Genomic DNA, 24403 nt, shown 5'->3' with positions numbered 1-24403 from the left:
GTGTCTGTGGTGTAGGCCTGCAGGGGCAGCTCCAATTCAACCCCTGGCCAGAGAACTTTTTATGGCAGGTGCTGCCATAAGAAAGAAAATCTATGTCTATATATATATATATATATATACACAATGGGCTACTTGATGAAAGTTAAAACAGTTGATAATATTCTATTGATGGCAAAACAGAAATATTCAGAGATTTTTCAGAGTTTATTCTGTGGTCTCTATGTCCAAATTTTTCATAAATTCTATTGTTGTCAGATATTTTGTTGTGACCATATTCTTATGGAGGAACTGGAATGTAAAAACAGGGAAGGAATCAGGCTTACATTTTGAGATGATAACTCTGGATAAACAACGGAGAATAAATGGAGATGAGCTGAGATTTTTTTCATGTTCACTGTTATTACTTTTCAAACCACTAATGGGAATGAAATTCTAAGAATATTAATTCTATCATACTGCCATTTGCCTTATAAGGGCCCCTCACTGCATTTAAGACTTTATAAAATCACTATCATGAAGATAGCCTATAGACCATACACAGCCTGGCTTCTAAAGACCCTTATATTAATGTTTTGTCATTTCCACCTTGCTCTTTAACTTATTCCTCAATTCTTCAAAAATGGCATGCACTTGACTGCTTCAGAGAATTTGCACATTCTCTTTCCTTGGCTTAGAATTCTCTTTCACCACGTGTCTTTTCTAAACTCATACTTATTTGCATGCAGATCTCCCGCTAAATAGCTGTCTTCCTTGTTAGATGATAAACTCTATAAATAAAGGGTTTAGTCCTATTTTTCTGTCACTTAGAAGGTCTGCAATATGTTTTGGAAAAAATGGGTGAATAAGTTATGTATTAGTGAATCAACACATCAATGAGAAATCACATAACAGTGAACTTCAAATGTGTTTTGTTTGTTTGTTTAGGCAACGTTTTAAGAGAGCTTTGATTGGATGTCAAAGTGTAAACCTCATGCAATATCACTGCAAAGCCATCTTTCAATATTCTCTCTAAAAACCAAACCAAACCAAACCAAACAAAAAAACAGGAAGTACTTACATCTCAGAGCACATGTTCACCTCTGGCTAATTAGCCATATCTTAGCATCTCAGGGACTTCTCACCCCCGTATTTCACAATGCCCTTTCTCTCTTTTAAGCCATGGCTTCTCTACATTTGACTTTGTTTTAATAACTACAGATTTTTACATGAAAAGGAATCATAAGAGATTACTGTGTGCAATGAGAAAAGAGCTCTGGGGAAGACCAGTATTGAAAGGATGGATGGAAGATTAGAAACCCCCAACATGCCTGAATAGTGGTGAGAGGAAAAGATGATGTGGAGGATGGGGTTCATCAGACCAAGATACAAAAGAGTCTCAAAAAGAACGAACTTCTTAAAATGAATAAAACACGCCTCCTACCTTCTTCATCTCCTCATACATCATGAACAGAATATTGAAGTCATGTCTGTGCTCATACCAGCCTCGGATGTGATCAAACCAGAGACTTCCAAACACTGTGGGAAAACTGATCAATTACAAGGTACACATACTGCAGTTACTGAACAGTAAACCATAGCCTGTCTTTCTCTTCCAAAATCCTCCGAAAGACAAATATGTCTCCCCCCACCGGCCATCTATGCTGCCTTTTCAAAAGGGTGTTTTCGGAAACAATTACATCATTTTAACAGAAACCTGCCTCTTCAGGGTTCTCTATGACTGTAAGAAAAAAAGAAATGTGGGAATGAAAATTCCAAAGTATGAACTTTTAAGACTTCTGTAAATTAATCTCCTTTTTTGTCTGCTTCCTCCACCTGAAAACATATTTTATATTTCCCCTTTTATTCTTTATTTTAAGATCTATGGATAGCAATTTTAGTTACCTACAACTAGGAAGAAGCTAAAGATAATTTTCTAAACGGGTGAGAGGCCCCATTCCACATTCTACAGCCCACCTGCCGCAATTGATCCTTTGGGGTGTTGTAATGACCACTTCACAACGGTCACCTAAGGCCTACCACAGGCTCAGGACAGACCACAACAGCAACAATAGCAACAGCAACACACCCATCCTGAACGTTGGCTATTCTGGAACCTATGTCTCTAGCTTTGGATGTAGCCAGCTGGAACCGCTAGGCCACTTGCAGGTCTTTGGATCTGGTCAAAATACCTCTTTGAAATCTTGACAAGACCCAGGGTGGTCCTAGTGAGGACAGAAAGGTCCTTGGGTGGCAGATTAAGTGGATAGCATTTAGGGACCACAGATGTGCATTGCACCGTCTATGACAACCCTTCTCCATCTGCCTAAAATATGTTCCCAGCATTTGAGAAATTTGGCTAAATGACAACATGGCCTGTGAACAAGTTTGAAAAACAAACTCATAGTTACCTTTCCCATCTAGAAACTTTTCCATGAAATGTTTGATGTCATCTGAAGGTTCTAATGTAAGCAACCAATTTGAAAAATGAAAATATGAGATCAAAACATCCTTGGGGTTTCTATAGATGTAAATAACCTGCAGAGAGAATAGTGAAACAATTTTGAGAATTCTTTTTTTTCTTTTTTTTTGGTCCTTTTGCTATTTCTTGGGCCGCTCCCGTGGCATATGGAGGTTTCCAGGCTAGGGGTCTAATCGGAGCTGTAGCCCCCTGCCTGCGCCAGAGCCACAGCAACGCGGGATCCGAGCCGCATCTGCAACCTACACCACAGCTCACAGCAACGCCGGATCCTTAACCCACTGAGCAAGGGCAGGGACCGAACCCGCAACCTCATGGTTCCTAGCTGGATTCGTTAACCACTGCGCCACGACAGGAACTCCGAGAATTCTTGATTATCATCATGGGTTTCCTAAAAAATGACTACACAGTATTTTGTTTCATCATGTGGATGCATAGTAATTGATTTCATCCACTTTAGTACTTATGAACATTTCGATTGCTCCTAATTTTTGCTGTCAAAAAGACTGCTGCATTAAATCAGTGGTTCATATTGCATATATGCAATATATATAAGATTATATATATATGCATATATATAAGATTAATTGCTGCTTACATGATAAATTATGTATTTGTAAGTTTAATACTTCAAATTACTTTGCATAAAAGTTATTCAATATACCCTCCATGAGCACTAATATTTGATGCACCACCAAGATAGTCTTGAAGATAAGCGAAAAAAAAAGAAAAGCAACTTAATCAATTATGTTGAAATAAATATCATCTTTTCAAGCTCCTACTGTGGCTCCGTGGGTTAAGAACCCAACATAGTGTCTCTGAGGATGCAGTTTTGATCCTTGATCTTGTTCAGTGGGTTAAAGACCTAGCTATATAGGTCACAGATCTGGTGGCTGTGGTGTAGGCTGTCAGCTGAAGCTCTGATTCAATCCCTGGACTGGGAAATTCCATATACTGCAAGTGAAGCCATTAAAAAAAAGAAGAAGAAGATGACATCATTTTTTCAATATCCATAATAAAAAAGAAATAAAATCAATTTTTTCTTCACCTTACACAAAGTCACTTAAAAGTAGACTGAAGGTTTAAGTATGAAGTAAAACTCTGACATTTAAGAAAATAAAGACTATGTTTCTGGTTTGGATATACCTGAAGCATTTTCCAAATGATAAAAAACTCATTAGAAATAAAAATGAATCAACTATACTACATTAAAATGTTAAATGCTGGTAATCAACAGGAATCACAGAAATAAGAAAAAAACAAGAAGACATAAAAGAAGAGTTGCAACACATAAAACCAATAATAGGTTAGTATCTGGAATATATATATGTATATGAATATATATACTTAGATATAAAACAAAGCCATAAGAAAGAGACAACATAACAGAAATTGAGAAAAATTTACAATCATTTCACAAAGAAGTAATTATGGCCAATAAACATATCAAAACACCTCAATTTCATTACTGATGCAAAATACCCTTTAAGATAATGGACTTAATTATTCAAAAAATTATGTTGATTTACACTTTTAAAACTACTTGATAGCTTAGCAAAAATATATCCAGCTTCTAAATTTATGTTACAAAACTGGAATTACAGGTATACTAAAATCAAATAAAAGTAGAGCAATCACAAAAAATTAAAGTCTGCTAAACTTTGCTGCAACTACCTGTCCATCAAAACACATTCAATGTTGTGTAGTCATACAACAAAATCCACCTAAACTATCAAAAAGAATAGAATTTTATTTGCTGATATAAATAAATGTTTGCTCTATGTTCTATAATTACACTGCAAATAATGTGTGTAGGGACTCAAACTAAGAATATATTTATAATTCCATATATATACTTTTGGACCATACCGTCAACAAGCAAAAGTTCCTGGCCAGGGATTGAAACTCTGCCACAGAAGAGACCTGAGCCTCTGCAATGACAATACCAGGTCCTTAACCCACTGAGCCACCAGGAAACTCTAATATTTTTAATATGTAAAATACAATCAGAAATATAATAATCACATGAAAGGATGTAGATAAGTGGACCTGGAGAAAAATATCTGAAGAAAGTATTTTTGTTTCTGAAAAAGGTCTATGTAAGCTCTTTCTGTGACATACTTTAGCCTTTTTGTTCTTGAGACCTTTTGGTGCTAAATAATAGGGGAGGTGGGAAGAGAAGAGGCGAGGAGATGGTCTCTTGACATAGTCCACTTTTTCTGGATTGTATTCAAGGAAAAGGACTCTATGATATATTTCCACCATTTCAGTTCTGTTACGATGTCCTTCAAAATAAATCAAGCTTAATATCTGCTGAGCCCAGATGGTACCTGTAAAAATAAATAATCTTGTTTTCAACAGTGAAGTGACATTGAATGGTAGGCATCAATGGTAAGGCCACCCACCCATCTCAAGATCATTTGAAGCTTTTCAGTTCTTTTAACCTCACAGAGATGCCAATGAATTTGTCCAAATGTTTTGGTTTATTTGTGTTTTACACAAAAATTATTCAAGATAAATTCAAGGGCTCTAGTTCCTTCCTCACTCTGAAGAGCTGTGGTGACTCTGATTCCCTGGGATTGTGATTCAGAGTCCTTCAGCTCATTCTGGGTCTCTTGCACTTCAAATAAAATCCCTTTTATATGATTTTCTGAGGCTGCCTCCATTTTTCTTTCCTTAGTCTCCTTCTTAGAGCTTCATCTTTCAGAAGTATAGGCAAACTAAGAGCTCAAGGCCCCTTTCACTACTTTTTCTGTTTTATTAATCTATAGCATAGGTCTTCCCACACAATGCTTAACAAAAGTAGTAACAGCAAGTAGTCTTGTCTCGGGCCAGATTTTAAATGTAATATTTCAAATGCTTCACTACTGCTTGAGATGATTATGGTAGTTTGGGGGTAGATTCTGTTGATCAGGTTAAGGAAGTTCCTTCTTCTCTCTCTTTCACTAAGAGATTCCATTTTTGAAAAGCTGCTGAATTTTATTGAATGCTTGTCTACATCTTTCGAGATGATAATACAGGTTTTCTCTTTTGCTCTAGTAATGTGAGTGAAACCAATCATGACCCTTGAATGAACCCTGGTGGGTCAGAGTATATTTTTGAATGTTGCTAGATTTGTTTTGCTTATATTCGGTTTAGGATTTCTGCCACTAATACCTGGGAATGACAAAGAGTCAAGGGAAGACTCTGTGATGGACTTCACTTCTTGACCTAAAGCTAAGCAAATAGATGTGGCATTAACATCTAAAAGGAAAAAAGGAGTTCCCGTCATGGCACAGTGGTTAACAAATCCGACTAGGAACCATGAGGTTGCGGGTTTGATCCCTGGCCTTGCTCAGTGGGTTAACGATCCGGCGTTGCTGTGAGCTGTGCTGTAGGTTGCAGACTCTTAGCTGTGCTGTAGGTTGCAGATGCGGCTCGGATCCTGTGTTGCTGTGGCTCTGGCATAGGCCAGTGGCTACAGCTCTGATTAGACCCCTAGCCTGGGAACCTCCATATGCCACGGGAGTGGCCCGAGAAATAGCAAAAAGACAAAAAAATTTAAAAAATAAAATTAAAAAAATTTAAAAGTAAAAGGAAAAAAGGTACATCATTTATAATGATATTTAGAAGACAGGAAGAATCCAGGCATAAGGGAAGGTGTCTCTAATTTGGGAAAAGTAAACAAGGTCAGGAATTTCAAAGTGGATTAAAATATAGATACTGAAGCATTTTCATGAAATTCAGGAATATTTTCTTTCTTGACATAAACTCCAATGTATCTTTGAATGACATTAACCACTCCAATACAACATTGCTTCAGTGGCACCAAATCATCATATGTTCTACAGAGTGCAGTATTTATTTTTAAAAAATAAGCCAATTTTGGAATGTGAGAACGAGGGCAATTTAATTCAGTTTAAATGATTGCATTATTGCAGTTCCCATTGTGGCTCAGAGGTAACGAACCTGACTAGTATCCATGAGGATGTGGGTTGGATCCATGGCCTTCCTCAGTGGGCTAAGGATCTGGTGTTGCCATGAACTACAGTGCAGGTTTCAGACCAGACTCAGATCTCGCATTGCTGTGGCTGTGGTGTAGGCCAGCAGCTCTAGCTCCGATTCGACCCCTGGTCTGAGAACTTCCATATGCTGCAGGTGCAGCCCCAAAAAGCAAAAATAAAATATAATATAATAAATATAATAAAAATAAAATAAATTACTGTATTATTTTAGGAAATGTAAAGGATTTAGAGTAATTGACTAGCATATTAGGAGTTAGTTCTGACAGAGATATGCTACTCACAAAGTTCTGCTGGGTTTTTTAGCATATTTTTCCCCTTGTGAAACCAAGTCAACAGGCCAGCATTTACAAAGTATCTGCACTTAGCTCAATAGTTACTTTCTAGATACTCCCCCATAGAAATGACAAAATAGGTACTTCAAATAGTCTTCTAGTTGAGATTTTTTTTGGGCATCATAAATTTTCTAATCATAGGGTGAACTACTGCCAATGTCTGGAAAAGTGGACATTGGCACACATGTATTCTCAAACCAAAGTGAGGCCTGAAACAGGTGGTCCATTCCTTAAACTTACCAGATTTGGGGTATGTAATTATGAAGACATCATCATCACGAATTTCAAAATCAGCTAGATTTTCTAGAATGTCAGTCTCAGCTAGAAATCGTTGAAAATAGTAGCCTTTAAAGTTCAATAAATATTGGTTTGTATGGTCCATAATTATTCACCTACAGGTAAACACAGAAAGAATTTTTCAATTCTTAGCATGTCAAAATAATAAGATGTAGCACATGTTCCATACAGGCCGATCACCATGTAGGACATTTACGTATCCAATCACTCACTTCCCATAGAAATAAGCTTATATATGGTAAAACATTTAATTTTCATAGGAACCCAATGTGGCAAAAGGTAGTGTCTTATCACCATGTTAAAGGAGGAAATTAAGTTACTACAAGGTTAAATAGTTTTTCTTTAAAATCCCACGAGGAAGTTATTTTCATGATTGCAAATATACAAATGAGAAAATAAGAACCAAATTGTTCAAGGTGGTTCAGCGGGCACAGGTGCAAGATTTGATGCCAGATCATCTGGCCAGAATGCCCATGATTTAATCACCTAATTGTACAATTTGTAGTCTTTAGTATTTTCAGTCTTTTACATTTTTTTTCTTTTTAAGGCTCCCCCCATGGCATATGGAAATTCCCAGGCTGGGAGTCAAGTCAGAGCAGCAGCTGCAGGCCTACACCACAGACACAGCAAAGCCAGTGTCTGGGATGTGCCTAGAATGAGCCACGTCTGGGATCTACACCACAGCTCACAGCAACGCCTGACTTAACCCACTGGGCAAGGCCAGGGATCAAACCCGCATTCTCAGAAACACTATGTCAGGTTGCTAACCCATGAAGCCACAACAGGAACTCCTAATCTTTACATTTTTGTATTGTTCTAGAAATAGGAAAATTTTTAAGAAAATATACTTTCATTTCTGGTTTTTTGTTTGTTTTCTGTTTTTCCTCTCAAGCATGAATCATCTTTTTTCTGTGGAAGGAGTTGCTGAGGCCTTGGGGGGGTTTTTATTCTGTTTCATATGAACTGTGGAAAATCATCTACAGGAGAAAGGCCCATTGGATTTACTTAAGAAATGCTCCCTCACATAGTTGCAAGATATCGTATTGTAAGTATTACCTTATCCAAAGTAGTCTTCTCTCAGATTGAAATAAATGTAAAAAATAGTGAAAATAAAAACTGAAAGCAAACATTCTAAAGACATTTCAGTTCAAACACTGGAACAAACAGGTATTTCTTTTAGCTCTGCCCGAGAAATCTATTCCTGAAACAAGTGTTCATAATATTTGATCAGGATCAGCCTGTATTGCAGCTACTTATTTGAGGGAACTTCTGAACCCAGCAAGAAAACAGCTTTGTTAAAAGGGTGCAACAAATATGGTTGTTTTTCTAAACTGCATGTCAAGACACATCTAATTTCTTTGCAAACAACCTATCTCACCTAGTTTCTGGAGGGAGTCAAAGGTTAGAGTTTGGCTAAGAAGGAGTAGCAAATTACCTGTTTTAGAATCGCTTAGGTTTCAGGGTAAACATTCATGGTTTGAGGCCTCTACCCAGACGGGTAGACTAGGAATTGGGCGAAATTAGGACCTAGAAATCTGCATTTAACCACACAGCCATTCACATGAAACAATGACAATCATAATGCTGATAAAGCACTGTCTTGGTTTTTTTGTAGATATTTTATCTCAACCTCCAGAGAAGCTTTTGGTGGATGGTATTTGACTCCCAATTAAAAGACTCACTCAATTAAAACCCTACTAACTTGCTAGAGGTTTCCTCACTCAAGCAGAAGTCCCAGCAACCACAATGATTAAGAATTGAGGAGAAAAAAAAAAAAAAGAAAGAAAAGAAAAAGAGGGGTTCTCTTTGGGGCTCAGCAGAAAGAATTTGACTAGTATCCATAGGATGCAGGTTTGATCCCTGGCCTCCCTCAGTGGGTTAAGGACTGCATTGCCATGAGCTGTGGTGTAGATCACAGACACAGCTCCGATCCTGTGTTGCTGTGGCTGTGGTGTAGGCTGCCAGCTAGAGCTCTGATTCTACCCCTAGCCCAGGAACCTCCATATGCTGTAGGTGCAGCCCTAAGAAGACCAAAAATAAATAAATAAATAAGTAAAATTATGGATAAAATAGACTGGCTGATAAACCACACACACACACACACAAAAAATAGTTTCAAAAGAAAAAACACGGAGAGCTATTGTGACATTAGCATCACAAAGTCACCTTGGGAAACATAGCCTATGGAATGCGCTGAGGGAGAATCTACCCTTCACAGGGAGGACAAATGCAGAAGCCCGTAAGTAGGAAACAGAGGTGAAATGAAAGGCCAAGATGAAAGTGTGCGTCACTATCTCACACCTCCTGAGACCTGACAGTGCCACCCCAAACCTTTCCTAAATAGCAGAAGTTCCAGAAAATCTGGATGCTGACAAAAGAGTGTCAGGCCACCCCCACAGGCCACACCGCTTTGCTATGTATTTCTTTATTCTACCTCGAAACATCTCAGCAGAAAAAGAACTATAAGAACTGCTTGACATAGAAACAGGAGAAAAAAATCAGGGTACCAGTGGATTCATGTGTGATCTGGGGACTGACAAGGCATATAATGTCCGCCTCTCCTCGATGGATACAGGAGAAAGTACTTGTATCAGGAGAAAGGACATCTGGTGTCTCTCACTTGCTCTTTCAGAAGACCAAAAGGAAAAAAGGAAAAGCAGAAAATTGAGGAGAAAAAACTAATTACTTTCGTACACTGAAGAGGGTGAGACTTGAAAGAGGCTCTAAGTCTATGCTTTTATTACTCACGGTTACAGATGAATGGATGAAGCAAAATCCACTTCTGTAATAATTTGAAGGATGGTAGAGATTGAGGCATCCCTGAAAAAGAAATAGTCTGTGCAGGTTTTGTCTCAGCCAATGAGTAAATAAATTGGGTAAGATTTCGTTGACATTAAGAAAAAGATATCCAGTTATTCCAGAAAGTCCAAATAACTCAAAATGGTTAGAAATACTGAAGAGAACAACATGTACCCAATCATCCTGCTTACCTAATTTTGGCATCTGTAAAACACACACGGGGATGTCCTTGAAAACTATAACAACAACTTTGTTGGGCATGAAGAATGGTTAGTAATAAATACCTTTTAGACCTTTCTCAGAGGGCTATGTTCAATCTTCAGGTCTTGTACTACTCTGTGTAAAACTGGATATGGCTATGGTGGGTCCCAGGGCCTTATCAATTCACTGTTTATTCAATTCATTTTAACACTCGGTCAGGTGTACCTCCCATCTGTTACACTTTCATTCTACTTTCTTAAAAAAAAAAAAAAAAAAAAAAAACTTCAGAAAACTCAGCCATATTTTCTGTGTTGTAAATCAACTCACATTAGCATCAGACTTGACCTAATATTTCCTTGAAATTTCATCCATTCTCCAGCCATCTTGCCTCCATAGCCTCATCTTTAATAAGGATACTCAGATATCCGCTAGACACAGAATTTGATGCCAGAAGAGATTTTTAATCCTTTCAATATACAAGTCTTCAGTGATAGGAAATCAAGTTTAAACTGAGGGCGATTTAAACCTCTGTGTGGTTCAGACTTCTTTTGTTTTGCATCATCTTTGTAAATTCAACATGAAGCCATTTGTGACAGTGGCATAGCCTGATAAGTCGCAATCAAAAATAGTAGACTCCGTATTAAAACGAAGAGCCCTGCCAAGAATTTCTGGATTCATAACACAAATTCTCATTGAACTGAATGCATTTGGGGGCCTTTTGAGATGATTAAAATCCATATTCCCTCCCCCTAGACCGGTCTGTAAGGAAGAAGACCATCTGCATCTGTGACAAAAGACATCATTTAAGTTTCTCATTTCCATACCCAACAGTAATATGGTATGCTGTCAAGTTAGAATATTTCTGCCTTTTTTCCCCTTGAAATATCTCTGTAAGCAACCATTTCTTCTGATCCCTCTAAATAGAGAAAGGTATTTGGAAACCAGACTTTGGCTTTAGCTGTGCTAATTGCTCTGGCTTCTCATTCTTTTGGGGTACCCAGCAGAGAGAGCAAGGAAATATGCCAAATTTGCTAGTAATTGTGGAAATACAAGATAAAACTATTTTGTACTCACTGGATTGGCAGAAAGTAAGTGTAGGAAAGGATGTAGAGCAATGGAAACTCTCACTATAGCCAGTGTAAATGAAAATTAGGACGACAAATTCAAACAGCAATTTGACAAGTGCTGGTCTACTTATACATAAACACATATACATAAACCAATGGCAGTAACGTAGGGATTTCCTCTCTGTGTGATGTGGTTGCACTGGTGGGGTCAGGAATGCGTAAAAAGTGAGTAATGCCTTATTTCTAAAGCTGGTTGGTAGGTACAATTGCCAGTATAAAACTGTCTGTGCTTTTGGGTATTTCATAGTGACAACACAGGACAACCTAATGTTTTCTGTCATGATACTAATCCAGCTCGTTCACATGTCCCCAGGCTCCTCAGGTTTTCTCCATTGGTACCAAGTCAGGGTGCAGGTTAGAGGCCCTGGTTCTCACGTGGGAAGGTGGAATGTAACATTCATAGTGTCATACATAGAGGCTATGCCCTTCTTAGTTGTGAGTTACCCACTTTTGTGATCTCCTCACATTCTGTATAGGGCTGCTTTTCACCCATCACCGACTACCATCCTGGACTCCATGGCTCTGATCTTCAAAGCTTTAGAATGGAGAAAAGGAAAGGTTTGGTTAATACCAGAACTTTGCCCCCACATTTGTCTCTAGCCATCCCTATAAGAGGCAGAATAAAGTGCACAAAAGGATATGCTGAACCTCATAAAACTGATGACCACTTGCCATGTGTCCATGCATTCTGGGATAGGGAGAGTTGAGGACCTCTCTACCCAGAAGTTCCCCTGGCCCATTCCTCACATTTGTGCATGTTTGACCTGACATGGCAAAAAGGACTTCGCAGATAGAATGAAGATTACTAATTAGTTAACCTTAAAATAGGAAGACTAGCCTGGATGATCTAGGTGGGCTCGGTGGGAGCCAAGGAACCTGTGAGGCAGAAGGAAATGGCAGAGAGATTTCAGCACAGGAAGGCTTTTATGGGTCATTGCTGCCTTGAGGATTGATGGGTCACCTGTCAAAGAAATGAGAACCTCAGTCCTTAAACCACAAGGGACGAAATCTTCCAACAACCTGAATGAGCTTAGAAGTGGATGCTTATCCAGAGCTTTCAAATAGAAATACAGCCTTGCCAGCACCCTGGAGACTCTAACCCAAAAACCCAGCCATCGTGCTGGACCTCTATCCACAGAATTCTAAGATAAAAATAGGTGACATTTAACTTGTAAATTTGTGATCATTTGTTATAGAACAATAGTAAACTGCTACTCACAATTAAATCTTTAAAACAACACTGTGAGTTAGACGATGCTAGTATCACGATTAAAAGTGCAGTGTCCAGAAATGAACTCTCAGATAACTGAGAAGTGGCTAATGGCTAGACATCAGACCTGTATGAATGCAGAAGCCGTGCTCTTAGAACTGATGCTTGTAATATTGCTGCTAAGCATAGCAGAATCCTGGACCTCTTCCCAATTTAAAATTCTCACATGTTGGGAGCTTGTGTTGTGCCTCAGTGGTAATGAACCCAACTAGTAACCATGAGGACTTGCAAGTTCGATCCCTTAATGAGTTAAGAATACTGCATTGCCCTGAGCCTTGATGTAGGTCACAGACACAGCTTGGATCTAGCAGTTTATGTGGCTGTGGTAGCTGCAGCTGTTTCAACCCCTAGCCTGAGAACTTCCATATGCCGCAGGTGCAGCCTTAAATGAGAAAAAAATTCTCACATCTTCATCTCTTGAGTTCTATTTCTAACTGTATGGTGAATATTTTTTTAATATCTCAGGTCAGTAACTCAAGTCTCAGCTGGGTGATCATGTTCTCCAGTTCTTATAGGAAGTTCATTAGTTGAGTAATCACACAAAAAAAAGCTCTAGAAGAGCGTTAAAAATAACTTTAAAGCTCTTCTCCAGCTTTTATGTGTGTGTGTATATATATGTGTGGGTATATATGTATATATGTACATATATATACACATATGTGTTATATTGCACTCTTTTTATTTGATATATGTGTATGTATTTGTTATATACATATACATGCATATTTATATATTGCACTGTTTTTATTTGATTTTACTATTTCTTTTACATTTGCCAAACGTTTATATTTATTTTCATTTTCAGTTTTTTTTTTAATTTAAGGTATCTGGTTTACCATGAATATTAATTTCATTGCTGGTATAATGATACAATCATTTTTCTTTCACATATGTTATTGTTCATTTGTTTTATGAACAATTTCCTTTTCTTCTGAAGTTACATATTATTTTTACATGTGTATTAATCTCTCCAGATTCCTCTACTTTTGTACTACTGCCACACTATATTAATTATTCTTGTTTTATAGCGTACCAAATAAGTAATAATGTATGTTCCTTAGTGTCTTCTCTATGCACACTAATACACTCTTGAAATGTCCTTGAATAGTCATGCATATTTTTATGTTTAAATTTACTTTTCAAAGAAGCTTCTTTAGATTTCTGATTGTCATTATGCCGAATCCACATGTAATTATAAGACATGTGATCATCTTTTTATCTTATTTCTCTACAGGAAGAAGATCACATTATTTCCAGGTATGTTTTCTTTTGTTAATTTATCTTCAGAAAGTCATTGTACAAATTTTTAAAATAACTTCTTAGGTATTGAAAAAAAATTTTTTTTTTTTTTTTTTGCTTTTTAGGGCTGCATGCATGGCATATGGAGGTTCACAGGCTAGGGGTAAAATGGGAGCCACAGGCACAGCAACGCAGGTTCTGAGCTGAATCTGTGACCTATACCACAGCTCGCGGCAGCACCATATCCTTAACCCACCGAGCAAGGCCAGGGATCAAACCCACAACCTCATAGCTGCGCCACAACAGAAACCCCTAAATTGTTTTGAATATTTTGTGTGTATTTGCTTCTTTTCCATAGTAACTGGCACTATACTCTCTCTTAAGCCTCAAAGAGCACCTCCTAGATTGCTCTTCAAGAAACCCTGCTATGAAGAGTATACCTGGCTGATACACCTTGGATCTGCCACAGCTTCCACACTAAAGTCACAGTCTCCCCTGGTTACTTCAAGGCAAAGACTAGATATGGAAATGTGATTAGTGCAGGCATTTCTTCCTGACATAGAACACCTCTAATGGAAACTCTTGAATCTGGCCTCCCTTTGGCCCCGCCAAGAATTTCTCAGAGCTACGTGAAAAGGTAAGGCCCTCCTTCCTGTCATTTCCTTTCTCTTTCACAGGTATCAGAATTGGATTACACCTCTACAACTCTCTCCTCTTATCCCCTTACCCACTCATCTATCACAAGTATAATCTCCAATAAATCTATTGCTGGCTAATGGAGGTATACATGATTTCAAGTGATTATTCTCTTTCAAGTTTCTTGGCTACCCTATTTTGCACAAACTGGTTAGAAGTGGATTATTCTTATTTTCAACAGTGTAATCCACCAAAATATTAGAAAAAAAATACTAGCTCAAAAATGACTGACACATGCACTCCCATGTTCATTGCAGCACTATTCACAATAGCCAGGACATGGAAACAACCCAGATGTCCATCAACAGATGATTGGATTCAGAAGATGTGGTATATATACACAATGGAATACTACTCAGCCATAAAATAGAATGACATAATGCCATTTGCAGCAACATAGATGGAACTAGAGAATCTCATACAGAGTGAAATGAGCCAGAAAGACAAAGATAAATACCATATGATATCACTTATAACTGGAATCTAATATCGAGCACAAATGAACATCTCCACAGAAAAAATCATGGACTTGGAGAAGAGACTTGTGGCTGCTTGATGGGAGAGGGAGGGAGTGGGAGGGATCGGGAACTTGGGCTTATCAGACACAACTTAGAATAGATTTACAAGAAGATCCTGCTGAGCAGCATTGAGAACTATGTCTAGATACTCATACTGCAACAGAACAAAGGGTGGGGGGAAAAATGTATACATGTAAGGATAACTTGATCCCCTTGCTGTACAGTGGGAAAAAAAATAAATTAAAAAAAAAGACTGAAATCCTCGTATTTCTGTTCTAAATAAAGGTGTAAATAGATATTTTATCAGTGCAATAACCATAAACCAACTGTGTAGACAGAGAACAGTATAGCTATTGAAATAATATGTGTAGTGTGGAGGTTAAGTTTAAATTGTAGAAAATTGAGTTAACTGAAGAAAAGTTCAGATGTTTCATAAAAATGAAATTACAGAATCATAGCATGTAACTATGTTTAATATTTTGATTCTGCTTCAAAATTGCTATAAAGACTATTTAAGCTGATTTTCCTTTCCACAATTTGTGAGAGAATATTTATTTTGCTCTGCTCTCGATATCAATGAGCAGTCCTCAGTTTTTAAACTTTTGCCATTTTGATCCAATGTTTTGTCTTTTCTGCAAACTGCAAGCTTTTCAGGAAAAGGTCAGGTCTTACACAGAAAGTCTTTCATGCTTATGAGTTATTCCACACATTTCATTAAGACATGACAAATACAGAAAAAGTAACAGATCATGGTGACACATACAATCTGATGAATATTCACACCTAAGGAACCAGCACGAAAATCAAGAAACAGAATGTTACCACCATTTCAGGAATTCTCCCACTCGTCTGACCAGTTACTGTCCCACCACCCAAAGGTAACCACTCTCCTTCTAAACACACAGATTAATTTTACCTGTTTCTCAGTCTTATAATGCAATCAGTGTCTGTATATTTTCCACTGAGGAGGCTGTTTCTGAGATTGGTTGATGTTTACATGTAGTTGGAATTCATGCATCCCTACTGTTTTTCCTTTATGAAAAGCCACAAATGTGTATTTTACTGTCGTAAACCTTGGCTTGTTTCCATTTGTTGACTGTAATGGATGACCTGAAATGTTCAGGATTGAAAATGTACTGGACCTTTTCTTTTATGTTTTTTCCACTGTGTATGCGTTTCACTAGGTTTTCCCTTTAGGGGATTTATAAACAGATTCAAATATATTTTTCTAGTTTTTCTGAAGTATTTTATCTTAAATATTTAACTACTAAATACACTTGGAATTAGTTTATTTAGATGAATGCTACAGCTACAACTACTTTTTTATCCACAGACGTAAATACTTGAACCATTAGATGAAATCATCCACCTTTGAAACTTTGATCTGCAGTGCAAACTGTGTTAATCTTGTAAATTATTAACAGATGCATGTGTATACATGTGTTGTCTCTATTTCCACATTCTCATTGATTTTATGCCAAAGAATTAATATTTAATTTTTAAAATGAAAGCAGTTTTAATATTTCTTTAATCTTAAATAGAATTGTAAAGAAATAATACACCCAACAGAAATCTCTGTCCAGACTACAATTCATAAATAATGGATATATATATATATATATATATATGTGTGTGTGTGTGTGTGTATATGTATATATATATATATATATATATATATATATATGAATGACTGGGTCAGTTTGCTGTACAGCAGAAATTGGCACAACATTGTAAATCAACTATAGTTTGATTTAATAAGTAAAAATAATACAATTCTTGTCATATGCTCTTTTTCCATTTACCATACAATCAATGCAGACTATCACCCAAATCATTTTAATTGAAAAATTTCAGTGTCCATCAAACACTAATAGAAACTAATAAGCACAACTTCCTCACTTTCTTTATTAATGAAGTATAAAATTAACATTTAAATAAGAACAAATTAATATGTATATTTAATATACGCTCTCTGGTTGGTAGAATTTTTTTATATGACTCTTTGGCACTGATTGTACTCCTCATCTGTATCCCGGATGAACTTAAAGGGAAAGTCTTTCATCTTCTTTTGGAATATTCTGTCAAATCTTTCATTTTGTGCCACAGTCAGGTGATTCTTCCAGTCTCCAACTGTACCTAGTGGGACAAGAACATGGTCAGCCCCTGGGTGAGGAGGTAGCACTGTCAGGGTAAAATCTTCCTACAACCCACTCTGATCTGTCATCCATGACAAGCTTATCTCTGTTAGTTCTGCATGGGGGTTGACACTTCACTTCTCCTTATACAGGAATGAAGTAAGAAACAAACGTAGTCAAGCACATGAAGAAATGCTCAACATCCCTGATTATTAGAGAAATGCAAATCAAAACTACCACGAGATACCACCTCACACCAGTCAGAATGGCCACCATTAATAAGTCCACAAATAACAAGTCCTGGAGAGGGTGTGGAGAAAAGGGAATCCTCCTGCACTGCTTGTGAGAATGTAAGCTGGTATAACCACTATGGAGATCAGTATGGAGATACCTTAGAAATCTCTACATAGAACTACCATATGACCCAGCAATCCCATTCTTGGGCATATATCCAGACAAAGCCTTCTTTAAAAAGGACACATCCACCTGCATGTTCATTGCAGCACTATTCACAATAGCCAAGACATTCAAACAACCCAAATGCCCATCAGCAGATGATTGGATTAGGAAGGGGTGTGTGTGTGTGTGTGTGTGTGTGTGTGTGTGTGTGTGTGTGAGCAATGGAATACTACTCAGCCATAAAAAGGAATGAAATAATGCCATTTGCAGCAACATGGATGGAACTAGAGACTCTCATCCTGAGTGAAGGAAGTCCAAAAGAGAAAGACAAATAGCACATGATATCACTTATACCTGGAATCTAATATAGGGCACAAATGAACTTTTCATAGAAAAGAAAATCATGGACTTACAGAATAGACTTGTGGTTGTTAGGGGGGAGGGGGAGGGAGTGGGGTGGTTGGGGAGCTTGGGGTTAATAGATACAAACTGTTGCCTTTGGAATGGATTAGCAATGAGATCCTGCTGTGTAGCATGGGAACTATGTCTAGTCGCTTATCATGGAGCGTGATAATGTGCGAAAATAGAATGTATACATGTATGTGTAACTGGGCCACCATGCAGTAGAGTAGAAAAACAATTGTATTGGGGAAATAACTATTTAAAAAAAAAGAAACAAATGTAGGATGCAATAACACAGAAAATAGAGATACAGTCCACATCCTTATCTGGTAGACTTCCCCAACCACTACCTTAAATTACAGCCTTTCTTTAGAAAGAAAAATACTATAATATACAAGGAGATTAGAATATTCAAATATATTTTACAAAAGCCACACGCCATACTTTGGAAACTACATCTAACAGGAGTTCTTACTGCAACTCCTCAAAGTAAGTAATTCTTTATTTTCATAATTGAAAATATTAGACCCAAAGATATCAAATCATGAAATCAAAGTTACAGAGGGGCCCCAGAGCTGCCAGTGCTTCAGTTTACATGCTGAAAGTTTGAAGCCATCAAGACAATTTTTGAATAAGGATGAATAATTTGGCATCTTCATCTACCAGATAGTCCTGTGTAAACATTATTATTGTCATTTGGTTAGTAAGCTACTACAGGCATGAGAAATACTTTATATCTGATCTAGTTGAGCAATGAAGAGTGAAGTGGATAATAAACAGGACAAAAGAAAAAACAATAATTTTAAACATACCAGTACCTGGAGTTCCTGTTGAGGCATAGCGGAAACGAATCTGACTAGGAACCATAAGTTTTCAGGTTGGATTTCTGGCCTCACTCAGTGGGCTAAGGATCCGGCATTTCGTTGAGCTGTGTTATAGGGTAAAGATGCGGCTCAGATCCCAGGTTGCTGTGGTTGTGGCATGGGGAGTAAACACAGCTCCGATTTGACCCCTAGCCTGGGAACCTCATATGTGTGCAACCTTAAAAAGCAAAAAAAAAAAAAAATTAAATTAAAATAAAAAACCAGTATCTTAAGCAATTTCAATAAGATCTCCACATAACTAAGCTTAATCAGTGTCCATCACATAATGAAAAGTGATGAATATGTGAGAATTTAAAATGAACAAATTAGAGACAACCCATCATCATTCAGAATGATATACATTTAAAGATGAAATTAAAATTTTTGAACTTAAGGAGTATCATAAGGAAAAATATTCACTCTTAACAATTCCTGGCATGTTATAGGAGCATATTAAAAAACAGTTTCATGGTTTTGAATAATTGAATTCATAGCAGATTGGGTTAATAAGGTAGTAATCTACTTTTTTACAATGAAGAAATCTGACCCATGAGAAAATTACAGTATCCAAACCCCCTTCCTCAAAGCAATACACATATAAATGCTACTTTTAGAATATTCTATGAGAAATAAAAGAAATAATTGGAGTTTCTTAGTCGCATATCTTTGCCTTCTTGTAAATTTTGTAAAACTTGCTTGTAAATTTTTAAAACTAGTATCATGTGAGTACAAAGAAGAAAACTAATATTTTCTAGTCAGAACTCTTCTGTTTCCCAGGATTTTTTTCTTTTCTTTTCTTAGGGCCTCATCTGCAGCATGTGGAAGTTCCCGGGTTAGGGGTCAAATTGGAGCTGCAGCTACCAGCTGACACTACAGCTCACGGCAATGCCAGATCCTTAACTCACTGAGCAAGGCCGGGGATTGAACCCACATCACATTGATACTAGCCAGGTTCGTTACCACTGGGCCACAATGGTAACTCCTCCTTGGATATGTTTGAAGGCCATTTTCAGTTAGAATCTTGATTCTCTCTAGAATCCAAATGGCAACACTTGCAAAGACATGTTAGAAGTACTCCTTAATTAGTTGTGGGGCCAAAGACTCTGGGCAACTCTCAACACTCTTGCTGCTATAAACCACTGAGCATCACCTTAGCGCAGAAAATGTCCATCCTTTGTTCTTGGCTTCATTTTAAGTTTTATAATATGATCATAATTTGCTTGTAGATCAAGCTTCATGTTCTCAAATGCAGCCTGCTTTACAACAGCATCCAGATCCTCTTCACTCAACTCTTTTTCAAGAAAACTGCTAATTTTCAGCACAGAACTTCGGAGATCCTGAAAGAATTGTGAGTATGGTAAACTATTGAGCCCATAAAGAGCACATGAGTTCAAGTCTAACACCTTTATCAAACTGGAAAACTAAAAGTGCTTAGGTTCTTTTTCATTCTAAAATTTTATAAGGATGTATTTCCTTCTATGAAAATGAGTGCTCTCATTGACAGTTCTTTTAGATTGTTTGATTGTTTCCTTCATTAATTCTTAAAATTCATATATTCAGTATATCTTATAGTTTGAGAAATTGTGCCAGGTGCTGGAGAAGAACAAGAGAAAAATAGATATCTGCATTGAATAGAGTCTAAAACTTTCTGAGGAAAACAGTCAGGCAAGTACTTAAATATCATGGACACAAGAAAGAAAATCCCACGTCTAGATGGCTTCACTGGTTATGTCTACCAAATATTTGAAGAATTAATATCAATACTTCTCATATCTTCAGAAGATTGAAGAGGAGGGAATACTTTTAATAAGGAGCATTATGCTCATACCAAGGCAAAAAAAATCTAGAAAAGAGAAAACTAAAGACCAATATTTTTTATGAAAGGTAAAATACAAACATCCTCAATAAATTACTAGCAAAATAAATACAGCAAATTATTGAAAGGATTATATGCCATGATAAGTGGGATTTACTCTTAGGATGCAAGTATGGTGTGACATAGGATAATTAATTAATTAATGTAATACTGCCTGTACAGAATGAAGAAAAAGCATGATGTTCTTGTTCTCAATTGATGTAGAGCAAGCATTTGACAATATTCAACACCTTTTAATGATAAAAACACTAAACAGAAGATTAGAAGTAAGCCACTTCAATATAAAAGGCTTATGTAACACAAAATACCACTGCTGATATTATAGTCAATGGTGAAAGACTGGAAGATATTTTGCGAAGATCAGGGACAAGGGTGCCCATTCTTGCCACTTCTATTCAACACAGTACTAGAAATCATAGCCAAAGCAGCTCAAAAAGAAAAAAAATAACCCAAAAGCCTCCAAATTGGAAAGTAAAAAGTAAAATTATTTCCGTTCACAAGTAACATAATTTTATATGCAGAAAACTCTCAAAATAGTAAACTACTCTTCATATAAGACAATGAGCACCCCTCTCCGTTAGCGACATGTGACTTCAGTCTCCGAAGATGACTACAGGCAGGCTTACAGGTGTATAAGAATCTCTTTGCTGAGGGTTTCTGCCAGTTATAACACAGAAAGGCAAGATCACAGAACGGAAGATTCACCTCCCACCAAAAAAGACTTTCCCCAGGATATACCACTCTGTAGCTCTTTAGCTTCTCCTTTCTATTAAGATTAAAATCTTAACTTTTTTTACATTTTAAAATAAAAAATAATGTAGAAAATGTGTAAAACAAATACGCAGTTTAATGAGTTAGTATTATGTAAACACACAATTCCAAATAACACATCAAGAAAATGAACTATGCCAGAATAACTGAAGTACTTGAAAGGTATCTCTTTCCTAATCATCAAAAAGACCACCCCCCCCCAATAACTACTGTCCTTATTTTTATAATAATTGCTTATTTACTTTTAGTTAGAGTTTTATCATTTAAATGTGTCTCTCCTAAGACTATAGCTAAACAGTGTAGCTCTTTCTGGCTCCATTTCAAATACATATGCTGAATGCTCAAGATAGGGTGGTAGAAAATGTTTCCTCACAGTCACTATGTTCCTGGGAAGAGCACCCCCAAATCCATAAGAAATGTACCAAGTCATCTTAGATAGTCTGCATGAGCTTTGGGACTTTCTGATGCAATTATACCCATTAACCATAGCCATTTTCAGGACAAATTATCAAGACATTTCTCATAGAACTAGAGAAAAGGAAAGTTTGCAAAACCTACATCAACATTGGTGGATACTTAATTGCTTGAGAAAACTGGGAGTTTTTTCTAGAAGGATCTTTAAAGCAGACAAACTTGAATTGACTAAGGTCTATCTTACCCAACAGAGGAACTTGAAAGAAGATTCTCTCCCCATTATATGCTTTAAAAACTTGGTTTGAAAAAATGGTGAAAACCCTAGGTTAAAAATATATAAACAGAGGTTCCCATTGTGGCTCAGTGGGTTCAAACCTGAAATAGTGTTTGTGAGGATGCAGTTTCAATCCCTGGAGTTTCTCAGTAAGTTAAGGATCCAGCATTGCTGTGCAAGCCATGGTATAGGTCTCAGATGTGGCTAGGATCGGGGTTGCTGTGGCTGTGTGGTGTAGGCCTGCAGCTGAAGCTCCAGTTCAACCCCTAGCCTGAGAACTTCCATATGCTGGAGGTGCAGCCATAAAAAGAAAATAAGATATACATATTTAAAATATATATATTTCCTATATTGTATATATTTTCTGTATTGTATATATTATACTATATAATTATAATATTTAGTATATATAAAATGTATATTACATATAAAATATATATATAAATGTATATTAAATATATATGTAAACAATTAGCTACTTGATGAAAGGCAAGTTAAGAGTTGATAACAGTATGTCAATGGTAAACAAGAGAAATATCCAGAGATTTTTCACAGTTTATTCTGTTGTGTCTATGTCCAAATTTTTCATAAATTCTACTTTTTATAGGTATTTCATTGTGAGCACATTCTCTCTCTCTCTTTTTTTTTTTTTTTTTTTTTTTTTTTTTTGCCTTTCTAGGGCCACACCCAAGGCATATGGAGGTTCCCAGACTAGGGGTTGAATTGGAGCTGCAACTGCCTGCCGATGCCACAGCCCCAGCAACCCAGGATCCCAGCTGCATCTGTGACCTACACCACAGCTCATGGCAACACCAGATCCTTAACCCACTGAGCAAGGCCAGGGATTGAACCTGCATCCTCATGGATACTAGTCAGGTTCGTTAACCACTGAGCCACAACAAGAAGTCCTGAGAGCACATTCTTATGGAGCAACTGGAATGTAAAAATAGGGAAGAAATCAGATTTGCATTTTGAAATGATAGCTCTGGATAAAGAATGGAGAATAAACGGAGACGAGCTGAGATTGATGGTAAGTAGAGCAATTAGGAAAGCTGTTATAGAAATTGAGCAATAGATGACAATGACCTGGACTAGGAAAGGGGAAAATATGTATTGAGAGGAGTTTATGGCTGCCACTAAAGTTTCAGAAACCAGACTCACATGGATCATTGTTGGATGAAGTGAGGATGTACAGGTGCGGAAGGTGATGATTACAAAGGCTGCTTTCTCAGTTGGGACACTTGAGATAAGATGTATTACGTGGGAGATGCACACCTTTACTTAAAAGGTGATAAATCCTAATTTGGACCTGATTATTGATGTCCAAATCCTGGATTTACAAGTAGGTAGATAGAGGGCTGTTACAATATATGTGTGTCTGGGCTGGTGATACATAGTTGGGAGTCACCAATTTATTCCCCAACCCACTCCAATCTGCTTTATTTACAGTATCTTAGGCTGTATTTCAGGTCAGTAGATTTAATGAACATTTTAAACTCTCATTTTTACTTGACTTCTCAGCCCTTGAAATTAAAAAAGTTAAAGCTCTTTCTTGACACACCTACTTGGTTTCTGTCACCTACACACCTTCTTTGAGCTTTCGACTTGTATTTTTCACTCATTTTCAAATACCTTCATTTGGATACTTCTAAGGTTCCTTAAACTCCACCTGTCAAACTCAAACTCAGAATCTTCTCCCTTGAGCCTTATCCTTCATCAGCCTTTCCTACACATCTTTATGAACAATTCCATTATCTACAAAAATAGATGATTCAGAAATCTATGAAGCATCATTGATACTTATCTTTCACATTTTCTTACACATTCTCCTTCCATTTGACTTTATGAACATGTCTTACAACTCTGCATTCTCTCTGATCTCAACCATACCATTCTAATTCAAAGACCATTGATTTTCCTTGGATTAGCACACTGTTCTCTAACTAGTTTGTTTATATTCACCAGCATCACTTTTCAAACCCACCAACAGAATTTATATTTTAAGAATATTAATTCTACCATATTGACATTTGTCTTATAATTCTTAAAAGGCTCTTCCTTGCATTTAAGTTTTTTAAAAATTGCTGTCATGAATATAGTCTATAGACCATATACAGTCTGGCATCTACACACACCTGAATTACTATTTTGCCATTTCCACCTTGCTCTTTAACTTCTTTTTTTGGTTCTTCAAAAATGGTGTGTACTTTAACAGCTGCAGAGAAATTGCACATTCTCTTTTACCTCATGTCTTTTCTAAACTCATACTCATTAGTACACATCCTGTCACTTTTTCCAGAAACACCACCTTCTCTTTGGTCCATATCAGAT

General features: G+C 37.0%; 1 protein-coding gene, 1 long non-coding RNA gene and 1 pseudogene across 12 annotated transcripts in view; 1 reads left to right on the top strand and 2 right to left on the bottom strand.

Annotated features, from left to right (window-relative positions):
- LOC146406171 (uncharacterized) overlaps positions 1 to 15192 on the top strand; it is a 197811-nt gene extending 182619 nt beyond the window's left edge. For both annotated transcript variants that reach the window (XR_014807663.1, XR_014807650.1), the window contains 3 exons: positions 13720 to 13742; positions 14109 to 14361; positions 14678 to 15192. This is a non-coding gene — a long non-coding RNA (uncharacterized LOC146406171). The remainder of the gene's footprint in view (positions 1 to 13719; positions 13743 to 14108; positions 14362 to 14677) is intronic.
- Positions 1 to 15994, bottom strand: part of LOC100152150 (amine sulfotransferase-like) — a 31122-nt gene extending 15128 nt beyond the window's left edge. For 2 of the 9 annotated variants that reach the window (XR_014807569.1, XM_084964137.1), the window contains exons 1-5: positions 9596 to 9854; positions 7032 to 7183; positions 4577 to 4785; positions 2388 to 2514; positions 1421 to 1515 (exon numbers count right to left, since the gene is read on the bottom strand). Coding sequence is in view for 6 of the 9 variants with exons in the window: in XM_084964137.1 (XP_084820263.1) it covers positions 1421 to 1515; positions 2388 to 2514; positions 4577 to 4785; positions 7032 to 7173 (573 nt within the window). In the remaining 3 variants the exon portion in view is untranslated. Of the gene's footprint in view, positions 1 to 1420; positions 1516 to 2387; positions 2515 to 4576; positions 4786 to 7031; positions 7184 to 9595; positions 9909 to 10171; positions 10344 to 11663; positions 11751 to 15854 lie in introns of those variants that run through there. The other 7 variants (XM_084964100.1, XM_084964121.1, XR_014807567.1 and 4 more) reach the window with 7 other exon arrangements.
- Positions 15995 to 16928: 934 nt separating this feature from the next.
- The window catches only part of LOC100521054 (amine sulfotransferase-like), a 54037-nt pseudogene continuing 46562 nt past the window's right edge, over positions 16929 to 24403 (bottom strand). The window contains exons 4-5 of the transcript XR_014837680.1: positions 19888 to 20074; positions 16929 to 17074 (exon numbers count right to left, since the gene is read on the bottom strand). The product of XR_014837680.1 is annotated as an amine sulfotransferase-like (transcript). The remainder of the gene's footprint in view (positions 17075 to 19887; positions 20075 to 24403) is intronic.

Source organism: Sus scrofa, chromosome 1, assembly GCF_054392235.1.
Source record: "Sus scrofa isolate SSC_HxYL_T2T_F1_AM1 chromosome 1, Sscrofa_HxYL_maternal_Yorkshire_Landrace_v2.0, whole genome shotgun sequence".
Taxonomy (NCBI): Eukaryota; Metazoa; Chordata; class Mammalia; order Artiodactyla; family Suidae; genus Sus; species Sus scrofa.
This window is presented reverse-complemented; position numbering and strand designations above follow the sequence as displayed.